The 24,280-nt window shown below is 31.7% G+C and overlaps 1 protein-coding gene across 1 annotated transcript in view; it reads left to right on the top strand.

Annotated features, from left to right (window-relative positions):
- Positions 1–2,351: 2,351 nt before the first annotated feature.
- LOC143236509 (uncharacterized) overlaps positions 2,352–24,280 on the top strand; it is a 38,378-nt gene continuing 16,449 nt past the window's right edge. Inside the window, exons 1-9 of the mRNA XM_076474807.1 lie at positions 2,352–2,764; positions 5,350–5,507; positions 6,808–6,930; positions 7,844–7,924; positions 10,694–10,865; positions 16,280–16,434; positions 19,557–19,674; positions 20,685–20,948; positions 22,874–22,963. Of these exons, the coding sequence (XP_076330922.1) occupies positions 6,850–6,930; positions 7,844–7,924; positions 10,694–10,865; positions 16,280–16,434; positions 19,557–19,674; positions 20,685–20,948; positions 22,874–22,963 (961 nt within the window). The 5' untranslated portion in view covers positions 2,352–2,764; positions 5,350–5,507; positions 6,808–6,849. The remainder of the gene's footprint in view (positions 2,765–5,349; positions 5,508–6,807; positions 6,931–7,843; positions 7,925–10,693; positions 10,866–16,279; positions 16,435–19,556; positions 19,675–20,684; positions 20,949–22,873; positions 22,964–24,280) is intronic.

The raw sequence follows: 24,280 nt of genomic DNA, 5'->3' as shown, positions 1-24,280 counted from the left end.
CAAATCCAAAAGGTTAAAACCACCAAAATGAAAATATTATTCTGTACAGGTTGACTTACGATAGCATTTAGTGTTAAAACTTTTACTTAAATTAACAGTCTTATTATCTAAAGAAGGTAAGCTATTAGTTGTTTGTTCTTCAACTGTAAATATAATATTGTTATGCTAATTGTTCAGATAATTTTGAAATTCCCGAATATCAAGTTTACTCTTAAAAGATACAAAAGTGTGTGTGTGTTTTTTCTTACAGCAAAGCCACATCGGGCTATCTGCTGAGCCCACCGAGTGGAATCGAACCCCCTGATTTTAGTGTTGTAAATCCGTAGACTCAATGCTATACCAGCAGGGGCAAACACAAAAGTGTCATCAACATATCTTCCATAGTATAGTTATTTAAACTTTTCCGGACAACTTGTTAACCACTTTTCCTTGCTGTAACTTAAAAATAAAATAGCCAAACACGGTGCAATACTTGAACCCATAGACACCTCATCACGTTGTTCTTATGACACCCATTAAAAAAACAACAACAAAAAAACACTTTGGTGACAAATTCTTATAGTTTTATAAATTCCGGTTTTACACCTTACATCTAAATTTGGAAAAATTAAATTACTATCTAACTCAATTACATAATTTAATGATAAATTTTTGTATTAGGACTGAATGTCAGGACTGGCAGTATAAACTGGTTCTTGAAAAACCAGTTTATATACACTTTTTGAAAAATACAAAACGTATTTTTGTAAGCGTAAATTCATTAGTTACATGAGATAAAACTACCAAAAAGACAAATTAAACAAACCTACTAATTTATAAGTGAAAATACTAAACTTGACACAGTTGATCTAATGAGACAGTTTCATTTATGTATTTTAGGTAACACTTAAAATATTCTATAATGAGAACCAACTGGTCTAATTTAATTATAAATAACATCGAATACCAAACCTTTTTTTAATTTTTAAATAATAGTTCTTTAGATTTCTTTCTTTTGTTACTGTTACTACTCTAATCTCTGAAATTCAGTGTCATAAATTAAGATAGTAACTTCAAAATACATTGACATTATGAGGACTGATGATAGAACCAAATGTTACTCACTAAAGACCATTTCCGGTTACACAAGATTATCTCTGAATTAAATGTTAATTAGTACCATGTGAATTGTTGTGAGATCGGATCACAGCTAGTTCGACAGTAGAAAATGAGAATAAAACACACTATTTTAATTAGAGTGTTATTTTCAGTATGAATATAAGGCGTCTAAATACACACACGTCTGTTTTACTTTTGTTTATATATGCTAGGACACATACATACATATTTACAAATACTTTAATACGAATCGTTAGCTACTTAACGGCGCTAAATGTAGCTAAGCCTTAGAAGTGTTACACCTCGAAGGCTTAGCTACGTTTAGCGCCGAAAATGCACCTAATTGATGGTAAAATGCTTCTTAATCTTTGTAACGACGTAAGAAGAGTATATTAAATAAGATGTAATCATTACCAGCTTGATTTTTAAGTCTGCCCTAAATAAGTTACTTGTTCTGATTAGAAGTTAGTATTAATGGCGCAGAAAAATTATAATATGAAACTTTGGGCCTGTTTTGCGTGTGTATATTCACCATTCGGTTTTATCGTTTGGAGAGAGTGTATGTTGTTTTTGTAGTTCGTTAACTGGCTCTGGTATTCATGTTTTGAAAAAAACAAGCCTTTCTATTTCGTAGTTGTAATTTATTTGCATATTGTTAAGCACAAAAGCTACATGATGTGCTATCGAAACCCGGTTTTTTAGCGTTTTCTGCATTCCGCTTACTGCTGAGCCACTGGGGGCAGTTGTAATATGAAATATTTTTCTTATTTTTTTAAAATACAAGTAGAACCACGATCGTCGATAAGACGCATATACTTGCTTTTGGTTTAATTCGAAAAGTACACAAAATTAAAGTGTTCAAGTAGTGTATGGAAGCGAAAAAATATGTTTCATATTTCGTGTATGATATATGTTGTACAATCTGTACAATTTCTCTTTGTACCCTCTCCATTAGAATGCTCGGGTTTACCATCTCACGAGACGGCTCCAGTCTGTTTCAGACGCATTCAAGTATTGATCTATAAGTGGAGATTATTTTTTTCAATTAGATATGTTCATCGAACATACCATTTACTATATTACAAATTTATAATTTATGTTACTTGTGTATAGTTAGAGTCTGATGAATTTTGGTCCAATTGTTTCAGCATTTATACGATTTCGAGCTGGACAACTTTCTGTCTACGAGGCTGTAATGTAGAGGCTGGAAATATCTGTGACGTTAGGTGATGTACTGTTGTATTACGCCTTGCGGGTTGGTTTGGATAGTTAGAGGAAAATGCTGCATTGGCGGAGGTGAGGTTTGAGATCGATAAAATCACGTGACTGACGAAGTTGTTTGCTACAAACGTTGCTTTCTGACTTACCACCTGATAATATTGTAGTTGTGCGTTGTGATCGTCGTAGGATTGTTATGAATAGAAAATATATTTTCGTTTCGTGAGTATTATTACATCATACCATTCTGAAAACAGTGTGTTGCAAAGTGTTATTTGGTGCTGGTGTTAGAGGGTTATGTCCATTATGATTGTCATTATAATTATTCACGTGTATGGAACTTTCCTCTGTCATGTATGCCTAACATTAACACTCTGCAACAAAGAATCTTGAAATTCAAGTTTTGTTGTTGTTGTTTTACAACAAATAGAAGAACAGCAGCAAAAAGGTAATTCACTTTGGTACAAAATGAAGACTGTTTTTTTGGAAAGGGTTGGGTGTTTACGTTGTAACAAAATGAAAACTTTATTTTATGAACTAATAAGATGCACCGTTACACAGATTATTTGTAAGTATAACTTAAGATGATATTGATGAGCAGTACAAATACGGTCTTAAAGATAATTTAAAGAAATAGAAATTAATAAACATAATCTGATATGATATACTTATAAGTAATATGATGTTATAAATTTAATTATGATTCCTTTAATTCTCTATAAAACAATAAAATAACCATCACAACAGATAATATTTGGTAGTTGTATTCATGATAAAGAAGTAATTATGGTTTGTAAAGTGCATGAGATAAGGGGGGAACACTTAAGTATCTGTTTGGAAACTATGATTTTATTATATTTGGAAATACAAAGTTTTCCAATTTTTGCATTTAATTTTAACATTGTGCATGCATGCTTAAAGAAAATGTTTATTATTATCAATGCTCAAAACAATCTAATTTTGTACCATAAAACTGTAAAATTATCAAAACAATGGTGTTGAATAAACCAGTTTCATAAAAAGCACATTTTGTAGCTGCTGATGTCTATTGTTTATATCATCTTATTAAGGGAGTGTAAGAGTAACATATTGTCGTGCACTGTGTTATGTGATACCATGTTTGTAGCTGGTAGTTGTATAAGGTTACAAACATGCTCTAACATGTATTTTTGTCTCCTGATTCTGCCCACTAGGCTTCAGCTAATGTAATCAACAACTAATTTGAGATTTATGTTGGTGGCTGTGCAGTGTTTACATTAGTAGTAAATGTTTGTTTTATTAACAACTTGCAAGTACCATATAGTCTTCACTTAAAACAAATTTGCATGTGTGAATTTAATACCTGGTCTCTGAATCAATGAAGCATAATTTAGGGATTTGGTATGCCACAGTGGGTATCACAGTTTCTGTTATTTAAGTTAGAACCAGATAAAATATATTCTGATAAAGGGCTCAATCTGTTAAACCCAAAAATTCCCATTTCTTTGCCAAAAGAACTTGTCTCTCTGTAGTGTTCAACCATAAAGATGGAGAGTTGAGGGTATTAGGTGGACTGTTATTTTCTTACACAAGATACTGCATTTATTCACCTGAGCAGGCTTTTTTCAACTTTTCTTAGCCAACTCTATCAATAGAACTCTCAAAAACTAAGAGAAAATGGCTTTATAGAGTTGAAAAACCTGGTCTTGTATGGCATAACCTGAGTGAACTTTATCATGTTTTATGTGGGATGTTGGGTTTTACTTTCTTACAGCCTGAAAACTAGTGAAACTTGGCCACACTTGTAGCAATTCAGATTTGAGATATTGTAAGAAGTTCAAATATCTACTCAGAATTAAAAAGAGAGAATGTGCTGGAAAGATTTAGTTCAGGTGTTAAACCATCAAATATATCTTCCTGACCTGCAGACATTGGGTGTTAAATCTAGATAAGAGTTCACGTGAATTCTGTTTTTTAACTTTTACAGGTAACCTAGACTTAAACAGGGATAGTAGATGTAGTGCTGCTGAATCTGATAATGGTATTTCTATCCCATCTTTTTCTTCATTGGGTTTATGCCTCTAGTGACATCTAGTGGTGAATAAAGTACTCTCATTTCATTTTATTTTTGTGTCAGTTGGAACAAGAAGGTGATTGTCATTGTTACTATTCTAAAGCTTCATCATGGTACCAAATATTTTATAAAAATAAATTGCTACTAGAGCTTTGTTAGAACTATGAATACTTTTAATTCTTAACTTTTAAGTACTGGGCATTTTAATTTATGAAATATGTCATTTAAACATCTTAAAGATATTTTGACAGTCAGGATAACATTTATTTATGTCTCTTGAATCTAGTTAGCTTGGTAAAGCACTTGTTAATAGAACATCAATGTGAGCTGATGATTTGAATCTAGTTAGCTTGGTAAAGCAATTGTTAATAGAACATCAGTGTGAGCTGATGATTTGAATCTAGTTAGCTTGGTAAAGCATTTGTTAATAGAACATTAGTGTGAGTTAATGACTTGAACCTGGCTAGCTTGGTAAAGCATCTGTTAATAGAACATTAATGTGAGTTGATGACTTGAACCTAGATAGCTCTGTAAAGGACCTGTCAATAGAATAATAGTGGAAGTTGAGGAATTGAACCAAGCTAGCTTGGTAAAGCACTTGTCAATAGAATACCAGTGCGAGTTGAGGACTTGGACATAGTTAGAATTGTAAAGACCTATTAATAGAACATTAGTGTGAATTGAGAACTTGGACCTAGACAGCTCTGTAAAGCACCTGTTAATGGAATGCCAGCGTGAGTTGATAACTTGGACCTAGCTAGCATGGTGAAGCACACTAGACATTCTACTAACTTACCACTTGAACAAAAGAATCCAAGGTGATGAGAAAACCCACTTGTAGAGAAAATTATATATTTAAAAATGGCTGGTATAGGTAAAGAAACCACTAGTAGTTCACTCCTTTACTAGGCTAGGTGCTAGATAGTAGTAGAATATTTTTTACATCTCTAATTTTCATCAGTTTTATTCTTTGTTTTCAGTTGTTTTTCAACTCAAGAAGAGATACTTAATTTGTCAGACCATTTCTTCTAAATGAATTTCGACAAGGAAGGTGTGAAGATCAGGAATTATAAGGGATTACTTCTGTGCTCTTCCAGGAAGCAGTGGTATTGTCAGAATAAGCTGTAACTATAAATGTGTAAGGTTTTAATAAATGTGCAAATAATGTTTTGAATTATCATGAATTAATATTAGCTGTCAGACCACATTTATGAATAATATAAAATAATAGAGAATTTTGGTAGATCAGTTGTTTCAATTCAAACTGCAATGTTATGATTACATAATCTTTTTAGCTTTACATACTTGTAATGTATGAAGATAAACAGTGGAAAAAAAACAACCACCCGAGACATTTGTTTTTATTCTATTATTTATATGAAAATTGAAATTGATAAAATCCAGTTAAAATAATATATATGCCTATGGCAGGGAGAGAGTTATGTTTGTAATTACTATCTCATGATAGCATGTAATTTACTGTATGCAGAAAATGAAAAGTGAATGATATTGTCAAAAGGGGACACTTTTGATCACAAATATCATTCCAAGAAAAGCATTGCAAACTCTCTTTGTTAACCTGAAGATAACCTAAGAAGGTTGAAAAGTTCTGTATTTTAATTAAAGCTTTAATACCCACACCAGTTGTCTTTAGGATACAAAGATCTTTTCTTTTTGTCACCCAGTATGTAAGTTAAAGTTTGTAGTTATTATCTAGAAATTAAAAAAAAAAAAAATCTTTTCATTTTTAAGCAAACAAGGCTTAGTGGTTTAAGCCAAGCTTCATATATATTCTTAAAAATGAAAGAATTTTCTACAGTCAGTTATATTTGCTAGAAAGTTTGATTTACAAAATTTAAAATGAAATTGGTTGCAATTGAACTTTATTCACTTATCTGTGTAAGACATTAGAAAACTTAACACTACCAAAAATCTTTAGGTTTGAAAAGACAACTGTTATTTTTAAAGATAATTTATTTTACACATAATTTCTAGGAAAGAAAATATTCCCTTTTGTAAATCTTAATCTTAATGTAATTACTCATTTAAATTTAAAATAGATAAGTTTGTCATAAAGTTTTCAAAATGACTTAGTGTTAGATGGAATGGTGATGTTATACAAATATATTTGTTTATTTTAGTACCTTGCCCCATTGATGCCTTTTCTAATTTGATGGTTTTGGATATAGTAATGTCTGTGTTTTGGATATAGTAATGTCTGTGTTTTGGATATAGTAATGTCTGTGTTTTGGATATAGTAATGTCCATGATTTGGATATAGTAATGCCCATGATTTGGATATAGTAATGCCCATGATTTGGATATAGTAATGCCCATGTTTCTTGCTGATTTCCAGTATGAGTTTTACTTTAAACTTATTGAAATATTTCTTCAAAATAATACGTTTCTTGTATTAAAATGCAACATTTCCTATATAGAATCTCACAGTTTGATCTTCACAAGGTTTTTCGAATAACAAAATGGTCAGACGTCGGGAAGTTGAAGCTGATAACATACATCAAGCTGGTTCTTCACTTTCACAGACAACAGTAATAACCCAAGTACGTTTTTGGCTCATTGCTAAAGTGTGCATATTACTAAGATCTTGATATTTTGCCATGTGTGTCAGGAAAAGAACAGGAGGAAACCTTCAGTAGCTGTGGTACTTGAAATGTTTTTGGGCAGGATTAGGATAAATTATTCTGGAAAACCTTTTTTACACTTTTATTAGGTATATTTTTGTGAACCAGCAATATCAGGTGTGTGGCACACATATACCTGGTTTGATTATATTAGTTATCAGGATACCCACCCTCAAATTAAAATTATTTCATGCAGGATTAGAGTAAATTAATATATGAGATCTTGGGTATGGTCTAATACATCATTTAAAAGGGTTTGACCTTCTGAGTCCAAAACTGTAATCGGATCTGAAATTGGTCCAGAGATGATTGAGCTATGAGCTAAAAGTTTGTACTTGAAAATTTTTGAGCCATTTTATGAGCTGCAATGTCACAGCTGGGAAAAATAACTGAATGTTTCTATTTTTAAATTTGAAAATATTTGATTCTTATCATAATTTTTTAATATATTTTTTTAATTGAAAAAATGAATTTAGTGGTATATTTGGAAAATAATTTGTAGAAATAAATATGGTCATAATTTTTATTTTTCAATTTTACAGCAAATGTATTTAACACATTTATTTGAATAATGAATGGTAGATGTGGAAGAGTTTTTATCTTTATTGAATTACTTTATTTTTTGGAATTATTAAATTGTTTATTTTTATAATTCTAGAGCTAATACTAAAGTATATAAAAAGGCATTTTTTTTTTCAGTTGATGGTATTTCAACACATCCAAAAATGCCATAACTAGTCTAACTCATTCTTAATTCAAATAACTGTGGTGTACTTTTTTGTATTTGGAATGTGAAATTTATAAATAATTTTTTTTTCTTCTTATTTTTGAGAAGGTTCCAGAAGATTGCAATGACAATACTGTTGTGGGTAATGATGAACAACCATGCATAACACCTGCTGAAGGACAGCAGGTAGGATGTTTCATTTAATTTGCTCATCTGTGAGTGATAATTAAAACAAAAAAAACTTGAAGGTGTATGTAATTAAATTAATTGGATCCTTTAAATAAATTAAATAAGAATTCAAAATAAAGGTGTTTCTATCACTGCTTAGGTTAAAAAATATCCCAGAGTATATCTCTTTAATGATTAACACAGTAAAAGAAATATGGTTATCAGTTTTATTTAAACTAGTTATTATTTGTAGCCAATTGGCTGACAATTACTGAAGAAAAAAGAAAATTTGAAACCATTTTAGCAAGCCAAATCTTGTTGATTCAAGTTGGAGCTTGGTAATTAATGTAATTTGTTAAGTGATCACTTGCCATGTTCATGAATCAGCTACATTTAGTTAAATGATTATTCTCACGTGAGAATTGGATAGTTATAATAGATACCAATAACAGGAAATGCTGATGTTGGTTAGTAGGCTATTTTTGATTAATGAAATTAATGGATTCAGCTGAAAGATTTGGAATTACTTGAATGTCATAATAATGAGAAGAAGAAATAAGCGTACATAATTGTTTGTTTTTCACACAAAGCTACACGAGGGCTATCTGCACTAGCCGTCTCTAATTTAGCAGTGTAAGACTAGAGGGAAGGCAGTTAGTCATCACTACCCATCATCAACTCTTAGGCTACTCTTTTACCAACGAATAATGGGATTGACCGTTTCATTATAATGCCCCCACGGCTGAAAGGACGAGCACGTTTGGTGTGACAGGGTTTTGAACCTGAGACCCTCGGATTAGGAGTTGAATGCCTTAACATGCCTGGCCATGCCGAGCCTTTACATAATTGAGAACTGTCATAATCAGAAGCAGTAATTTCAGTTATTTGAATATTTACATGACATTAATCAATTTAATCATAATTTTAATTAATGAGTTATTTTATGCTACACTAAACAATGTGTTCTCCAGTGATACAGTGGATGTCTGCAGATTTACAATGCTAAAATCAAAGGTTTGATTTCCTTTGGTGGACACAGCAGATAGCCCCATGTGGCTTTGCTGTAAGAACACGCGCGCACGCGACAATGCTTGTAGGTAATATATTATCAACTCTAGTTCTAATGAGAATTGTATTGACCAAATGCTCATTTAATTTGTAGTTTGAGAAGTTACATTTATATTTGAATAATAAAATTTCAGAAACTGTCTGTCTTATTAAGTGTAAAACGTTAATGAACTAAAGTTAAAAAAAAAAGTGGGAAAAAGTATTAGACAAAGATGGAATAGGAACAGTTGTAATAGCTGGCTTGTAATGGTAACTGGAGAAAAGAGTTTTCTTACAACCATTCGTTTACACATTTTTTGTATTAATATATAACTAAAAAGAGCTAGAAATTATAATGACTTTAAAAGATTTGAAATATAACTAAATCCAGTTTTTTGTTTATTGTGGAAATGAATGAAGCCTAACTGTATCAAAGTAGTTGTTACAAAGTTACACTTTTTTTTTTTTTTTTTTGAGTAATTTTTGGGCTGGTAAGCTACAAATAGCTGTTGTAAACAAAACTGATAACCATATTATTTTTACTAAAATAAATTAAAAACAATAATTAACCAGAATACATTAAGTGGAAGTTTTATCTTAAATGATGCATTGGTAATTAAAGTAACAGTTATCTTATACACATGCAAGAAAGGGAGGGCATGGTCAAATTCATATATCCTGAAATTATTTTAGTATTGTGTTATACAATCAATCATCTTTAGCTTTAAAACAGACAGGCAAAATACATGTCCAATTGTATGCATAATGTGTCGTATTTCTTCCTAGGTTTTAGTTATTTTCAAAATTGTGTACTGGCATATCAGTGATAAAATAAAACAATGACAAATAATTACGTATTTTCTGAATATTAGTGTGATTAAATTAACTGGTAGTGTAATGTTAAATGAATCCTATGGTTCATGTGGAACCCTTCAATGGTTGAAGCTTGAGGTATAATACTCCTGTTACATAGCCTACAAATAATTCTGTATGATGTAAGAACTGGAAGTCAATAGTACTAATTCAGAGCTAATGTTAATGTTTTAAGTTTTTGACTATTCTTATAAATTCATTTGGAAATTACTAGGAGAAAGAAAATATCAGCTTGTAGTGTGTTTTTTTTTTCTATTTTCTTTATTTTGCTGATTAGGTGGGTTTTGAAACCACTGAAAATGTAAATTGTCATTTTAGTTCTTATAACAGCAAAAAAGGTTTTAGTCCTAACTAATTTCTCAGTAATTAAGAAATTTTGCATTTGAAATAGATTTGATCAAAAATATTTTTAAAGCATAATAAATAAGTAATTCATCTTCTTTATACATGTAAAAACAGCTTGTTTGGGTTGAGAAAATATTTTATGTAGAGAAGTGAACATAAATAATAAAATAAATAATATAAAATTATATATTCAAACATCTAAGCACGCCCTCTACATTCTGACACTCATTTACACAACCCCTTTCAAACATGTGGTCAGCTTCTGGTCAGTTACCTCTTTCTTTCTTTGTGAACCTGACGATGACCGAAGAAGGTCAAAACGTTGTTTGCGCCTCTATGTAAAATATTTTCTCAACCCAAACGAGCCGTTTTTACATATACATTTCTCTACAAGTGGGTTTACTTGACATCACTGATTATTAATTCATCTTCTTGTTGTAAAAAAGGAAAAAGTTAAATATTAAGTTGTATGAAAGTACAAAGACATACAAAAAAAACTTATTTTTATTTTGTTTGTAACAGTATGGAAATAACAGAAGCATGAATCATAGATTCACCTCAAAATATCACACTGAGTGTAACAGCTGTGAAGAAGGTACTGTCATGGAGTTGAAGGAATCAGGATCATTGTCCTTGGAAGATTCCAGCAACAATTTGTCTTCTGTTTATCAAGGAGACTGGACTATTGATAGAGGTTTGCTCAGCCTCTGAATTTTGGTTTTGTTAAGATTTTTAAAAGTTAAACTGGTTGTAGGTTTTTCTAATCTCATTCTCTCTCTATTTTATTTATTTAAAATATACTGATAAGTTGTTAGAGATTACAATACAATTTGACATTCCAGTTTAGCTTTCATCTGGTGAAATATTACAGGGTGTGTTTTAAAAATTTTGATCATCCCTTTAGTTGTGAAGTAAATGTTGAATATAAAAAAAACTGCTGATATTAGAATGTTTAGACATAGTGGGGGTCATTTGTTATCTGACATGATTTCATGATATAAAGATCAAATTTAGGTCATTCAAATGCTGTCATTTCTAGGCAGGACAGTGGTAAGTTTTGGATTTGCAATTCTAAAATTATCCTCAGTAGACACAGTAGATAGCCAAATATGGGTATTAACACTTTTACTAAAATATAATAGAGGAATACGTTTCATCCTTCTGAGGTCATCTTCAGGTAAACAAAGAACGTTGACACATTGTTCTCTGCTTTATTGGTAAAAGTGTTGATACCCATACTTGTTGTCCTGAGATGTATTTTTACTTCAAGTTGGCTTCTCGTCATCACGAGATATCCAGATGTGGATTTGCCCTTAAAAATGCATACAAAATGCTGCTGCTGGTGTGTGTGTATTTCATAATTTTATAATTCATCCTGTGTTAAAGTAATGTATTTTTGATATATGTCATTCAAATTTATGCAAAACCTATAAGGAAAATAACGTTTTTGGAGTAATATCATTATGTATTAGAACTTTTTATACTGGTGTATTTGTGATGTGGTACTTACCTCTGTCACAAGATTAGCTATCCTCATTCAATGCTGCCCTATATATGTGAACTTTTCTTTTTATGTTACACTTGTCACAAGTGGTTAATTTTCACCTTAATTTGATTTGTGCAACTCTATTGTTATATTAGTTTTTATCACTTCATTCAAGTTGCTTTTTTATGCATTCATACTTGGTGTAATTTTTATGCAATGAGTTCCAGAGTTCATGTTACCAACTCAGGTTTATAGGCCTCAGGTATTGGTGATCTGATGATAGACTGATTCACTTTTATGCATTGGGAGATTGAATGTTATATAGACATCCTTTATCTCCAGCTTTCTTCTTGGCTCCCACTAACACTTCTGAGCCCTTGTTGATTGATGAGGAATTTGTTTTTTTCTGTCTTTAGAATATGCTGATTATTACCATTCCTGTCCTATGGTGTCTCCTAGGCCTATTTCAGTATTCATGGAATTGTGTGTCAAGTTTCTGATGTTTTCTCTATGTCATTTCATTATTATTCACATAATTTTCACTTGTTACTATTAGTTTTTCCTCTTTCTTTATATTCAATTTCATGTTAAATGTATTTTGTCCTTTTCTCCCATCAGGCTGTCTATTAATATTATATCAGTAGTTCTTGGAGTTCTCATTACGTATTTGGGGGAAGGTTCTTGAATTATGTGTATCTCTTGGTTTCAAATACATAGTTTTTTTTGTTATTGGGGCATTGCAGGTCATAGTGCTATATTGGCTGGGTTCTGTTTACCCTTGATTTATCTTATGGTCCCCTTTGTCTTTGATACAGCCCCAGAAATTATTGGGCCTTGTGTGTGATGATCAGCCCACCAACATTCCACCCTTATAAGTATTGTAACAAAAATTACCACCTCTGGTTTCTTGTTTCTCCATTTCCTTCTCTCCTCCTTGAGCTGCTCTGACCAACCAGCTTTTGTCAGTAACTGGTTGGTAGTTGCTATGGCATCAAGAAATTGAACCTGTTTCCCATCCTTTCTGGTTTTTTTTCCTGCCTGCCTTTTCATTGTCCCTAAGACAACCAGGGATTGGTGACTGGTAATTGATTGCTCTTGGTTCAGCCTTTTCATATTAATATGCTTGCCTAGGAGTCCCTTCTTTCACTTAGATGGGTGTTTTCTCCTTGATTATGGATACTATTTATGGATATCCCCTATGCTTGTCTCGTATAATGATAACACCTTTTTCTCATCTTTATCTATAGTTTGTAACACTTGGGTTGGCTATTCCATTTGAGGCTCTTCCTTCAGACTTGCTTCAGCACCTTATTTATTTGGTACAATTGTTCAGGCTTTTGAATGTCATCTCCATTCACAGAGTCTCTGATTTTATTATAACATGGCTGTATGACTTCTTCTGATTCCTTCTGAATTGGAATCATCCACTATTACTTGTCAGCTATGTTCTGTGATGACTGTAATGTGCTGTTCTTCCTCTCACCCACTCACTGTCTTGTTTAGTTGAAAGTCTTTTTCAATTCAGTATATCTGTTAAGCTCTTCCTTGTCCTTCCTGACTTAGTATAATGGAGTTCTTGTTGATCATGCCCATTTGGCTTGTTCAGTTACTGCTTGTAAAGTTGTATTTGTTTTAGGGATTAGTCTTCCATGACATCACTGGTCACACTCTGTTATGCCCATTCATGATCCCTTCAGAGGGTGTTTTATGAACAATAGAATCTTGATCGAGATCTTCTTTCTACCCTTATTACCTTTCTCCTTTCCTAAAAGACTGTCTGGATTGGTCCCACAAGTATATTTGTGTGTCCTATCCATCCTGTTACTTCTTTGGGTAATTTGTTGTCCACTCCACTCCTTGTCAACTCATCATGAATACTCCCTATAGACTAGATCAGTCTTGATTTTCAAGATTGTGTTGACTGTTCCTCTTTACCCTGTGTTCCTCATCTGTTTCTCCTTAATTTACCTCAGTCACATGTTTTACATTAAAACCGTCATGTTCTGTATCTTCACACCAACTTCTTTATATGGCTCTTGTCAAAATGTTTGGTTTCACACTTTGTGTCACTTCCTTGTTAGCTAACTCCAATCAGTCCATTTTACCTGGTGTACAGAAAATAGCAACTGATCATCCACAGTTGTTATACTGTCACAGGGCTTACCTGCTAACTGGCCTACCCTGGCTTTTGTGGCAGAAATATTTATCTGGTTCTTTGACTGTGGGTCTTTGTTATCCTTGCCTTCTGGATATCAGACAATCTTTATCCTACATCTTTCATTTTTTCAATTTCATAGTGTTTCTATTTCCCTCGTTCTTCCCATGCTAGGTGTTCCTTCAGGTTATATCACTCCCACTGGTGTCCTACTTTTCTGGATTGAGTCATTCATGTGGTCAGTAATTTCCGTACTTTACCCCCATTTCAATCACTTTCTAATGTTCAGTGTTGCATCTTTTCCATATTACATAATTTCTTCTCATTGCCTGTGGACATTGATGTTCAGGTTTGTTTACCATTGAAAATTCATGTACCCATTTTCAACTACCAGTCTTTCTTTTATGTGGTTAGTTTTTCCTCCTGCTTGGGAGGGCTCTTCTTTCTTTCCCCTTATTTCCCTTCTTTATTTTTCCCATCTTTACCCTTCAAAGAATCTGGATAGGCTAATGTGTCTAGTTAGGACGCTTTATTCCTCTAGAAAATGTTTTGTTATCTCCTAGGATACATGATTCTGACTCTTTACCCCTGGTAATTATCATTCCTTTTTGATTTTCACCTTCTTCCTTTACCTTTTGGTTTTAATGGCTTATTCTATTTCCTAGATTTGATTTAGTTGTCCTTCCATCCCATCTTACCCGTTACTGTTTCTTTTGCTTCTCGTCTTCATCATCCAGTACAGGAAATCCTGCATTATGACGTGTGGACCATTCCTTGTATGTTAATCTCCCCTGTTTATAACATCTTGTAGTTTCCTTCTTGTCAGGGTTTCATCTACCATATGTGGTCATTCTTTAGACTTTGGTGTGACTTTACCAGGTAAAGTTTATTCACTCTTTTTTTTACCTCTAAGGGGCCCTTATCTCACTGCTTTTCACATGTATTCCACTCAGTGGTGCGTAGTGTCTGACCAGGTATTCATTAATTGTAAATTCACCCTGTACACCATGCTCACTTTTGCTCTCTCACTTTGCACATTCACCAAGGTTGACCCATCATATGCAGAGATGATGTGGCTTTCTTATAACACTTACACAAACACTGGAGTTGAGCCATTACCTTCTTGATTAACATGGTCTTATAATACAATCTACACTTGCAGGAGCTAAACCATCACTTTACAGGATGATGTGGCCTCCTGATTCCTTTACACAAACAGTGGTGTGGAGCTATTGCTTTACCGGGTCACATAGCCTGCTGATACACAGTACATACACACTAGAGCTGAGGTGTCATAATTGCAGTTTACCTCTTTGATTGAGAGCCCCTCATCTTATCTTCACATGTAAGTCAGCTCCCAGTGTTGAGGTTTTGGATTCTGGTGAACCAATCACCAGAAGTTGTCTGTCTTCCTCCTCCAGTTGCTCTGTTTGTGTCATGTTTGGTAGAGGGAGCACCATGCATCATGTGGACATGCCATGCTACTATTGAATAAGAGGTGACACATGCTGATTTACATGAAAGACATGTTGGGAAGGAGCAGAAGGCTTGTGGCATGCTTCAAAAGGTTTGAATGTAGAGGGCAGCACTGAACAAGAATAACTAATCTTATGAGAGGACGTAATTAACTATTGGAAATACATTTTCAATATAGGAAAATAGTTACTTTATCCTAGGTTTAGAATTTTGGATTACCTTTATTTGACCTTTATATCATAGTATCATATCATCTAATAAATGGTTACAAATAAGCTTAAACACCTTTTGTCAGTGGTTAGTCAGTACTTCATACCTACTTCATCACATTGCGGAAAATCGGGATTTTTGATTCATCTTTTACAAGTATTTCATTTTATCCTTTATGTTTTAATGTTTTTGGTAAAGGAATCGATAAAAAACAAATTTTGCATTTTTTGTAGTTTTGGCAAAATGCTTGACCTTTGTAACATCAAAAACTTATAAAATATTGCAAAATATTTTGAATAATTAGGTAGAAAGGACTAAATCTACAAAAAGTATTTTATTTTTTCTTCAATTATTTAAGAAAGATGAAAAGTACTTGGTTTTAAAGAAAGAACAATCCACTAATTGTTTTTTTTTTTTCTATTTTGATATTTATTGATACAACCAGTACACAATCTTGTTTCTTCTAAATGTGTAACATCTGTAGAGATGATGAGAAATTGTGATTACTGAAGTTATTTCTGCATATCTATATATCTTATTGGAAGTTATGATTTTTACTAATATACAACATATGTCAAATAAGTGGTAACTTAACTCTTATGTGACTTGTTAATAGCATAAGTTGGGAGGCAATGTAAAAATCATAGTTTTAGCAATGTTTTGTTCACAACATGAGTCAAAATTCACCAAGCAAAGCTTTCAGTATTTTAGAGTAAAAATTCATTTAAAATTCATTTTAATTCTCAAACTATAAAACTTAAGACAGTTTTCTTACTTGCAGTGATGTGGAACAGTGGACCATGTAATGTAGGTGAAAGTAGTTCTGTTGGTTCTGATTTGAATCGGGAAACTTCCAGTATTATGAGCTTTAGCTCTACAGCTTCCAGTACACCACCTATAACAAGATCCTTGTCTGCTCAGCAACAGGAAACTAAGGTAGAAGACTTTTAGCATGTAATTCTTCTGTTTTAAATTTACTAATGAATATATAAACAGTAGCATAAACAGCCCTGCTCTTATGGTGGGGAGTTTTGCTTGTTTATATCTTACTCATAAGAAAGTTGTATTCTTTTTTTCTTTAAAGTTAGTTTCGTTAACAGTATTGGATAAAATATTTTATTTATGTGTACATGTTTTATTATGAGGATCAATTTTTGCATCTCCCTTGTGAGGTACTGTTAGGATTACGAATGAAAATATGATACCAGCTAAGGTATTAAACTGATAAATCAGTTTAACCATAATTAGTGTGAGTTTTGGTTTTATAACAAAGCATGCATTCAGTTATAATGGCATACTAAGTTAATTATATTATTTTTTGTTTTAATCTACATAGGTAGCTTGATTTGATCATTGTTTTCCCTTTATTGATGATAAACTATCATTAAAGAACAACACACACAGACCCACAGACAGACAGACAGACAGAGAAAAAGAGACTTTCTAACTGTCTAAATATTTATTGTTTTTCAACATTTGTAAGGTCTTGTAAATGTCATCAGACAGGTTTAGGCATTTTGATTTTGGAGAAAGACTATATAGTAAAGCATTGTTGGGGATTGTTACAATAATTATATATTATTCATATGTGAATAAAACAATGCAATGAGTTTTTTTATTTTACCTTCTTGAAATAAATAATAGCTGGTATTGTATTAGATTTGCCTTTTTCAGTAAAACAAAAAGAAACATAACTATTTTATTTTTACATGATCTCAAACACACTGCTAAGCTCTTTCACTTGCATTGGTATGAGATATGTAGAGTTGTGATTTATATTAGAAACATTTTTTGAGGTGATGTGGAACAGCTGGCCAAATCGAACAGCTTTCATTAGCTTTTTCAGGGCTGACTTTGATATTAGATACACATGGCTTGTGTATTATTGTTACCAAGCAACAAAATAGAACTTTTCTAAATTAAATGACTACTTACAGGGATAACATTGCAGAACAATATGGAACATTTTAATTTCTCTGTAGTTCTCTCTACAGATAGCAGTGTAGTGATTTCAGTTAACCTGTAGTTGTACATTACTGGAATTGTAGGAAAGCTTCCTTTTCATATGTTATGTGACTAACTAATCATATCTATATAAGATTCAGCTAGTTATAAATGGTTTGGACTAGGAAGTTTGCTTTGTGTGTGATTTACCTTGAATTTACCAAACCGTAGTATTCTTTCAAAGATAAGAATGTATATTGTTTGATATAAAATGTGTTGAATACCTTCATATCTTTTGTTGGTATTTTTCTGTTTCTGCATTTTCGGTTTAGGTGTAGTCATGTGTCTTTGTGTTTTATGTCGGGTAAAACACAGAAAAACCTTCATGCTATTAAATGTTAAGTAATTTTTCAAGAAATGATGCACATATTTAATTTATTACTTATATGCTTAAATTTAAGCGTTTCTCAATGTTTTTATAAAAATGAAATTGATATATGGACCAATAGGGTCATTCATGTAAATTTGTTGAATTTGTTCGGTAAACATCTGCCCTCTGCTAGTACAGTGTTAAGTCTGCGGATTTACGACACTAAAATCAGGGATTTGATTCCCCTTGGTGGGCTCAGCAGATAGCCCAATATGGCTTTCCTATAAGAAAGAGACAGTAAACATCATAAATCTCTTGGCTGTGAATTTGCTTTTAACTTATGGTTTTACTTAGGAATTGTTAGTATTAAGAAAACATTTTTAGCCATCTAGTTCAGGATGATGACTCAACTTGTATTATTTAGAAAGTTATTCTATTTTAATTTTTTTATTTGTGGGAAAAAACAATTCAATAATTTTTACCAGTCATGAAATAAACAAAAGATGCATTAGTTATCTGTAGATTTTGTTAAAATTGTTTCATAACAAGATTCTCAATTTTATCAGACACACAGTAATCACCAGAATAAATACTTTTTAATAAATTCATTTTGAGTCCTTGTTATTGAAAACTTAGAAATTAAGTTCATTGGTGTATTTAAAGTTTTTAACTGTATGGTTACTGAAAGGGTTCAGGTTGTACCCCATTAGCTTTCTAAAACATGCTATTCTAAACCATTGATTCATCATTTTGCTCATGGTTTTGTGATATAATTTGTCACAGAGATTATAATAATAAACGACTCGCACAAAACATGTAAGCAAAATAACTGTCAAGTGTTGCAATCAATCCAATTAGTTATTACCAAGGTATTTTGTGTATTTAACAGTGAATGTTGTAACAGTTAGAAACCTAAAATTACTCAATATAATGCAGTGTATGGACCCTTACTGTTAGTGAATTGTATGAAAAGAAATTGATATTAGGTGAATAAATGATTTGATCTTTATTGTGCTTACCTTGGGTGTTACTTGAGCAGAACAATTGTGTAAGTGTCAGTAACACACAAAACTACTCTAAACGTATCAGTGACATCATGAAAATGTGTGTAATACAACATTGTAGTGTAAGAGTGTTGGTGACAAGATGCAAGTGCATGTAATATGACATTGTAGTGCAAGAGTGTAATATGACACTATAGCATGAGAGTGTCATGGACACCACCACTATTCAGTTAGTGTCCAGTATGTTGTCAGTTTCAAGAACAGACACAAATTGCCTTCCTTATCAGAGTTTTGCTTTTTATTCCTGAAAATGCACAGAATGGAAAATACCTTGGATTGTATAATTCCTCATTATTTCATAAGGATACTAAAATTAATGAATGCTTAAATCTGCTTTCTCTGTTTGTTAATTTATGAAGTCTATACACCTTAACAAGAGATGCATAATTCTAAGTTTATTTTATATATTTTTTTAATTCAGAAGGTTATAAACCAAAGTGTGTAAAGACAGTTGTATGTATTCAATAAAATTATTGTAATTAGTGTGTTAATGGAACATATATATAAAATTGATAATCACTAATTTCTGTTAGAAGGATATTGCACAAGTGATATTCCAAGCACTTGCAAACCACTGTATTTATTTGGGTTCCTGTTACTCAAATTGTATTTTAAGAACTATTACATAATGTGCCTATTGCTTGCTTTAGCTTGAGTTTCTTTTAAATTTTTCTTATTAGGTGGAGATGGTGCACAGTTTATTATCAATGATTGGTGCTCATAACAAGGAGGATGTGAGTCAGAAGCTGTTACTTATGTCTAGTTCAAAAGAAAACTGTATTGTAATGAGACAAGCAGGTACACCTTGACATTCTCGATTTTTCCTGTTTTATCACTTATTAAGAACAAATTTGTTAAACAAGATGCCAACATTAAGCTAATAAAAATAATTTTATTTCAAAATATTTGTTTAGTAGCACAAATCTTGTTTGCTTTTGTAATTTTTTTCGAAATATTTCCATGCACATAATTTAAACATCAAAAATATGTCACAAAAATTAATGTGAATTAAAAAAATCTAAACCTTTCATGCATAACTAATGTTAGATAATTTCTGTGTAGGTTAATGTCTCTTGTGTTTGAAACCTGGCATATTTTGTATGTTTAAAATAATTCTCACACCACTGAGTTTTTGTTTGTGAAAATATTATCAGATGTCAAAATAAATCTGGCATTTTCATTTTTAATTTTGAGGTATTTACTTGTTATTGAACTTGGAGAAGTTTTCTAGGTTAATTTATCTTTGTTTAGTCATTTATTTATTTTTTTTGTGAAATAAAATCATATTTGCATCGTAAATCTTTTGAATTAATAAAAGAAATTGCAGATGAAGTACATTATTATTTATTTTAGGTTAGAAAGCCTGAAAATAAATGCACTCAAATGTATTCTTCATAAATGTATATTTGACAGCCCTTACAAATTGAGATGTAACTTCTTAAGAATCAATTGGTAGCATATTTATATTCTTTATAATACATAAAATTGTCAGCAATGTGCATAAGCTAACAGATTAAAAATTGACTGTTGTTTAGATGTACTTCTTTATTGTAGTTTTGAAGTTAGTGTACCTTTACTTTAAATGGTTGTAGGAATAATACTGCTAATGTTAATATTTAGTAAGACACATAGTTAAGTCTTGTTACACATGTTTAAAAGTATCAAAACTCTTGTATTGTCTACATAAAAATTATTTCTTGACTTAAACATTATGATGACTAAAGCTATATTTTAGGTACAGTCATTCACAGCAGGGTGAATGCATTTTTCATTATTATATACTGATTTAAACTTCACATTCTTTACAGGATGTCTTCCTCTGTTAGTTCAGTTATTACATGGCAATGAGAAGACTACCCGCTCTGATGAACAAGACACTAATATAATCAGACAGAGGATACATAAAACTCGGAAACAAGCTAGTCAGGTTTTGCACAACATTGTTTATTCTCACCCTGATGACAAAAGAGGTCGCCGGGAAGCAAGAGTCCTCCGTTTGCTGGAGCAAATCAGAGAGTACTGTGATAATCTGAGAGATATTGTAGTAAATGGTGCAAACCATAGCACTTGTGGTATGAATTTTGTGTAGTATGGCTTTGATGAAACATTTGTTTAAAATTTTTTATTTCAAAATGTTGACTATGTAACATGGAAAGTAATTTTCATTTTTATATTAAAGAAACTATTATACATTAGAACATATATTAAGATTTCACATGTGAAATAATTATAAACTCTAAACAGTTGTCAAATGTATTTAAAAAAAAAACAACTTCATATTTTATCCGTTATTTTCACTATTGTAACTGCATGGGTTTGGTCAATTTGACCCAACTTGTAACCACTGTAAAGAATTAAGAAATAAATATAAAATTATGCTTTTTTTGTTCCAGAATCACTACATATTATAATGCAAAAACAGAAATATTTATAGTCTAAAGAGCTTAACTTTCATGACATCACACATTTTTATATATATTTATTATTTTTATTTACTGGCCTTTCAGCCATGCCTGGTTAACATTACAGAAGTTGCAATGGTTTGGCTCACGTGCATTTATGTTAACATATCCAAAAATATAAAATTAACATTTACAAAGTGACCTGTCTTGGCTGTGTTTTAGTGGCCTAGTATTTTGTAAAATACAGTCATTTCTGATATAATTCATTATAGATATACATAAATACTATTCATAATTAAGTTCTTAAACTTATTTTTCTTAAACACAGAGCAGTAAATAAAGAAGTTTAGCAAAGAGTTATCTCTTCTAGTTATGAACTTTGCACTTATTTGCTGCTTGCCATAGGCTGCTTTGCTAAGCCTTATCAAATTTTATATGTGAAGGAGGTGAAATGAAACAAATTTTTAGAGGGTTGTACATATTTTAAGATAACCAAAAAATTATAAATTACTGTATCAGTACTACAGAATTCCACTAATGTATCAAGCTTAGTAACTTTATTTAGGTGTAAGAAAATGAAATTTCAGGCTCACTGAAGTCTTACCTTACCCCTCGGAATATAGCATCAGAAGAACAAGATTGCTACTCAAGTACTTCAGAGAGGCTGAGAAAGCCACTGGGGGGACATTCTGACAGAAGTTCATGTACATAAGCAATTCTTTTTAAAAATGGACGTAGGTGGCATGACCACTTTGATTCAGTAAATATGATATCTCAACATATAGAAGAGATAGGATGTTCTTATTTTATGTTATAGCTTGATGATATCTGTAAATTGGGTTTCTAACCTGTAAGAAACTATAGACTTTGTGTTTTGACATCATAAACATTTAATTTGAGCCAATGCTGCATTCAGTATACTGATGTGACACACAAGTGATACTTAGGTGTGTTATTTTAATACTTACTTTTAAGTTAAGAAAGTAGCTAATCTGTAATACTAACATTTGAATTATAATCTAAAATTTGTTACCAAACTTGTTGATCTACATTCCTAAAATTGTAGTTCAACACAATTTTAAATGCGAGTACAAATGTGATGACATGGCCTTTGATTCACAACCAAAGGAAGACTTGTAGAGACAGGGTTAATAGATTCTATGTGTACGTGAAGGTAACTTTAATATTGGTTTACATTAAATTCATTTCAACTTTTAAGAATGTTTTTTAACCCCTGGGATAAAGCAGTTGCACCTCCCCTAAGTTACCATGATCTGTAGTGGTCATGTAGACAGCTTTTTCTTGCAAAGTACTAATTTTTATTAATTACTCGTGAGATAATGGAAGTTACTAGGTTAATACAATTACATGTTTATTTTTTTTTTTGATTTTTTTTTGCAAGTTTAAAAACCTTCCAAAATAGTTTTTGTTTTGTAGAGAATACAAGCAAAGTTTCCTGAGCTCATGAACTATTACAACTGGACTTTTAAGGTTTGAGAAATTAGTCAAGACATGCTGTTTAAGGTTTTGTATATGTGTTTGTTCAAGAAGCAATGAGGAAATATTTGTTGCAATAATTGTATTTTCTTCTTTAGAGGCTTCAAATCAACATCCCGGACCAGCTATTGCTGCTCTTATGAAACTTTCTTTTGATAAAGAACACAGATATGCTATGTGCCAACTAGGTAATTTTTGGTGAAGAAAATATTTATTTCATTCATTAAGTTTTTAGGTTGAATTGCTAAAGATGAAAATAAAGGTAAAAAAATGCATTTATTTCTATTTAAGAGGAAAAAAACCCAACAAAAAACAATGTTACTTTAATCTTGCATAGTTCCTGACATTTCATGTTTAGCCTAGCATCTCTGGGTCTCTGTGTGTGTGTGTGTGCTTACCAGTTTTATTTCTAAAACTGGTGAGGTTGTGTGTGTTGCAGATGTAGGTCATAGAAAAACTTATAAAGGTCAAAGTGGATAATGTAACTTATACTTCAGTTTATGATGTTTTATATTTTAGGTGGTATATATTATAACCCTCCCTCTGATTCAGTGGTTAATCTGAAGGCTTGTATCACTAAAACCCATGTTTTGATACTCTTGGTGGGCACAGCATGGATAGATAGCCTGTTGTTTAGCTTTGTGCTTAAAAACAAGCAATCAAAATATATACATTATATTTGCTTTCATTAAATGATATCATTTGTTTTTCTTTTCTGCTAACTACCAGAAGAAAATTGTATTTCCTGTTATACTTATTATTCCTATCTTTTTATTAATTATCATATTTACAATTTTAAAGACTGTTACAGACAACTTCAAGAATAATGTATATTTTCTTCAAATGTGTATTTGTTTGAGTGTGTGTCAAAGATTGCTCGAAAATGGCTGAATGCATTTGGATGAAAGTTGGGATATGTTTAGACTATTATCCAACTTAAAAGTGATTAGTTGGTGGAGGATCAAGGTCATGTAGGTTAAAAAAGGAATTCTTTCTCTATTAACGTGAGGACCTATGTTTGTTCACACTACTGTTTTTCTGTAACTCAATCCAAAATGGTTGGATTTTCATGAAACTTAGTGGGCACATGTGTAGAATATTATTTCTCATTGCCATACTGAAATGGTGTGAGTTCATTGACAACGACAGATGTAAGGATACAGTTTCATATATTTTAGGGCTGCTTATGGCAGAGGTATGCATTCTACTGAGTGCCACTCTATTTTTATTAATTAAACAAACATGAAACATATAGGGTACAAGGTTTCTATTGGTACTTAGTGGATCTGTGATTTGCAAAATTTAAGGCATTATTTGCAAGAAATAAATTTTTTACTTGTGGGATTGCAGTTGCACTTGCACTTCTAGCAAGGAATTTGGATGTTGGAGTCCTAGAAGTTAGTTGTTTCAGATGTTTTTACAATGAATAATCAAGGATGAACTGCAAGAGAGCAGTAATACATTAACTTTTAAGCCAGTCTTTAGTTACCTATACTAAATAAGAA

This window comes from Tachypleus tridentatus, chromosome 13 (assembly GCF_004210375.1).
Source record: "Tachypleus tridentatus isolate NWPU-2018 chromosome 13, ASM421037v1, whole genome shotgun sequence".
Classification (NCBI taxonomy): Eukaryota; Metazoa; Arthropoda; class Merostomata; order Xiphosura; family Limulidae; genus Tachypleus; species Tachypleus tridentatus.
The sequence above is the reverse complement of the archived record's forward strand: the minus strand, read 5'-3'. Positions and strand labels throughout refer to the sequence as shown.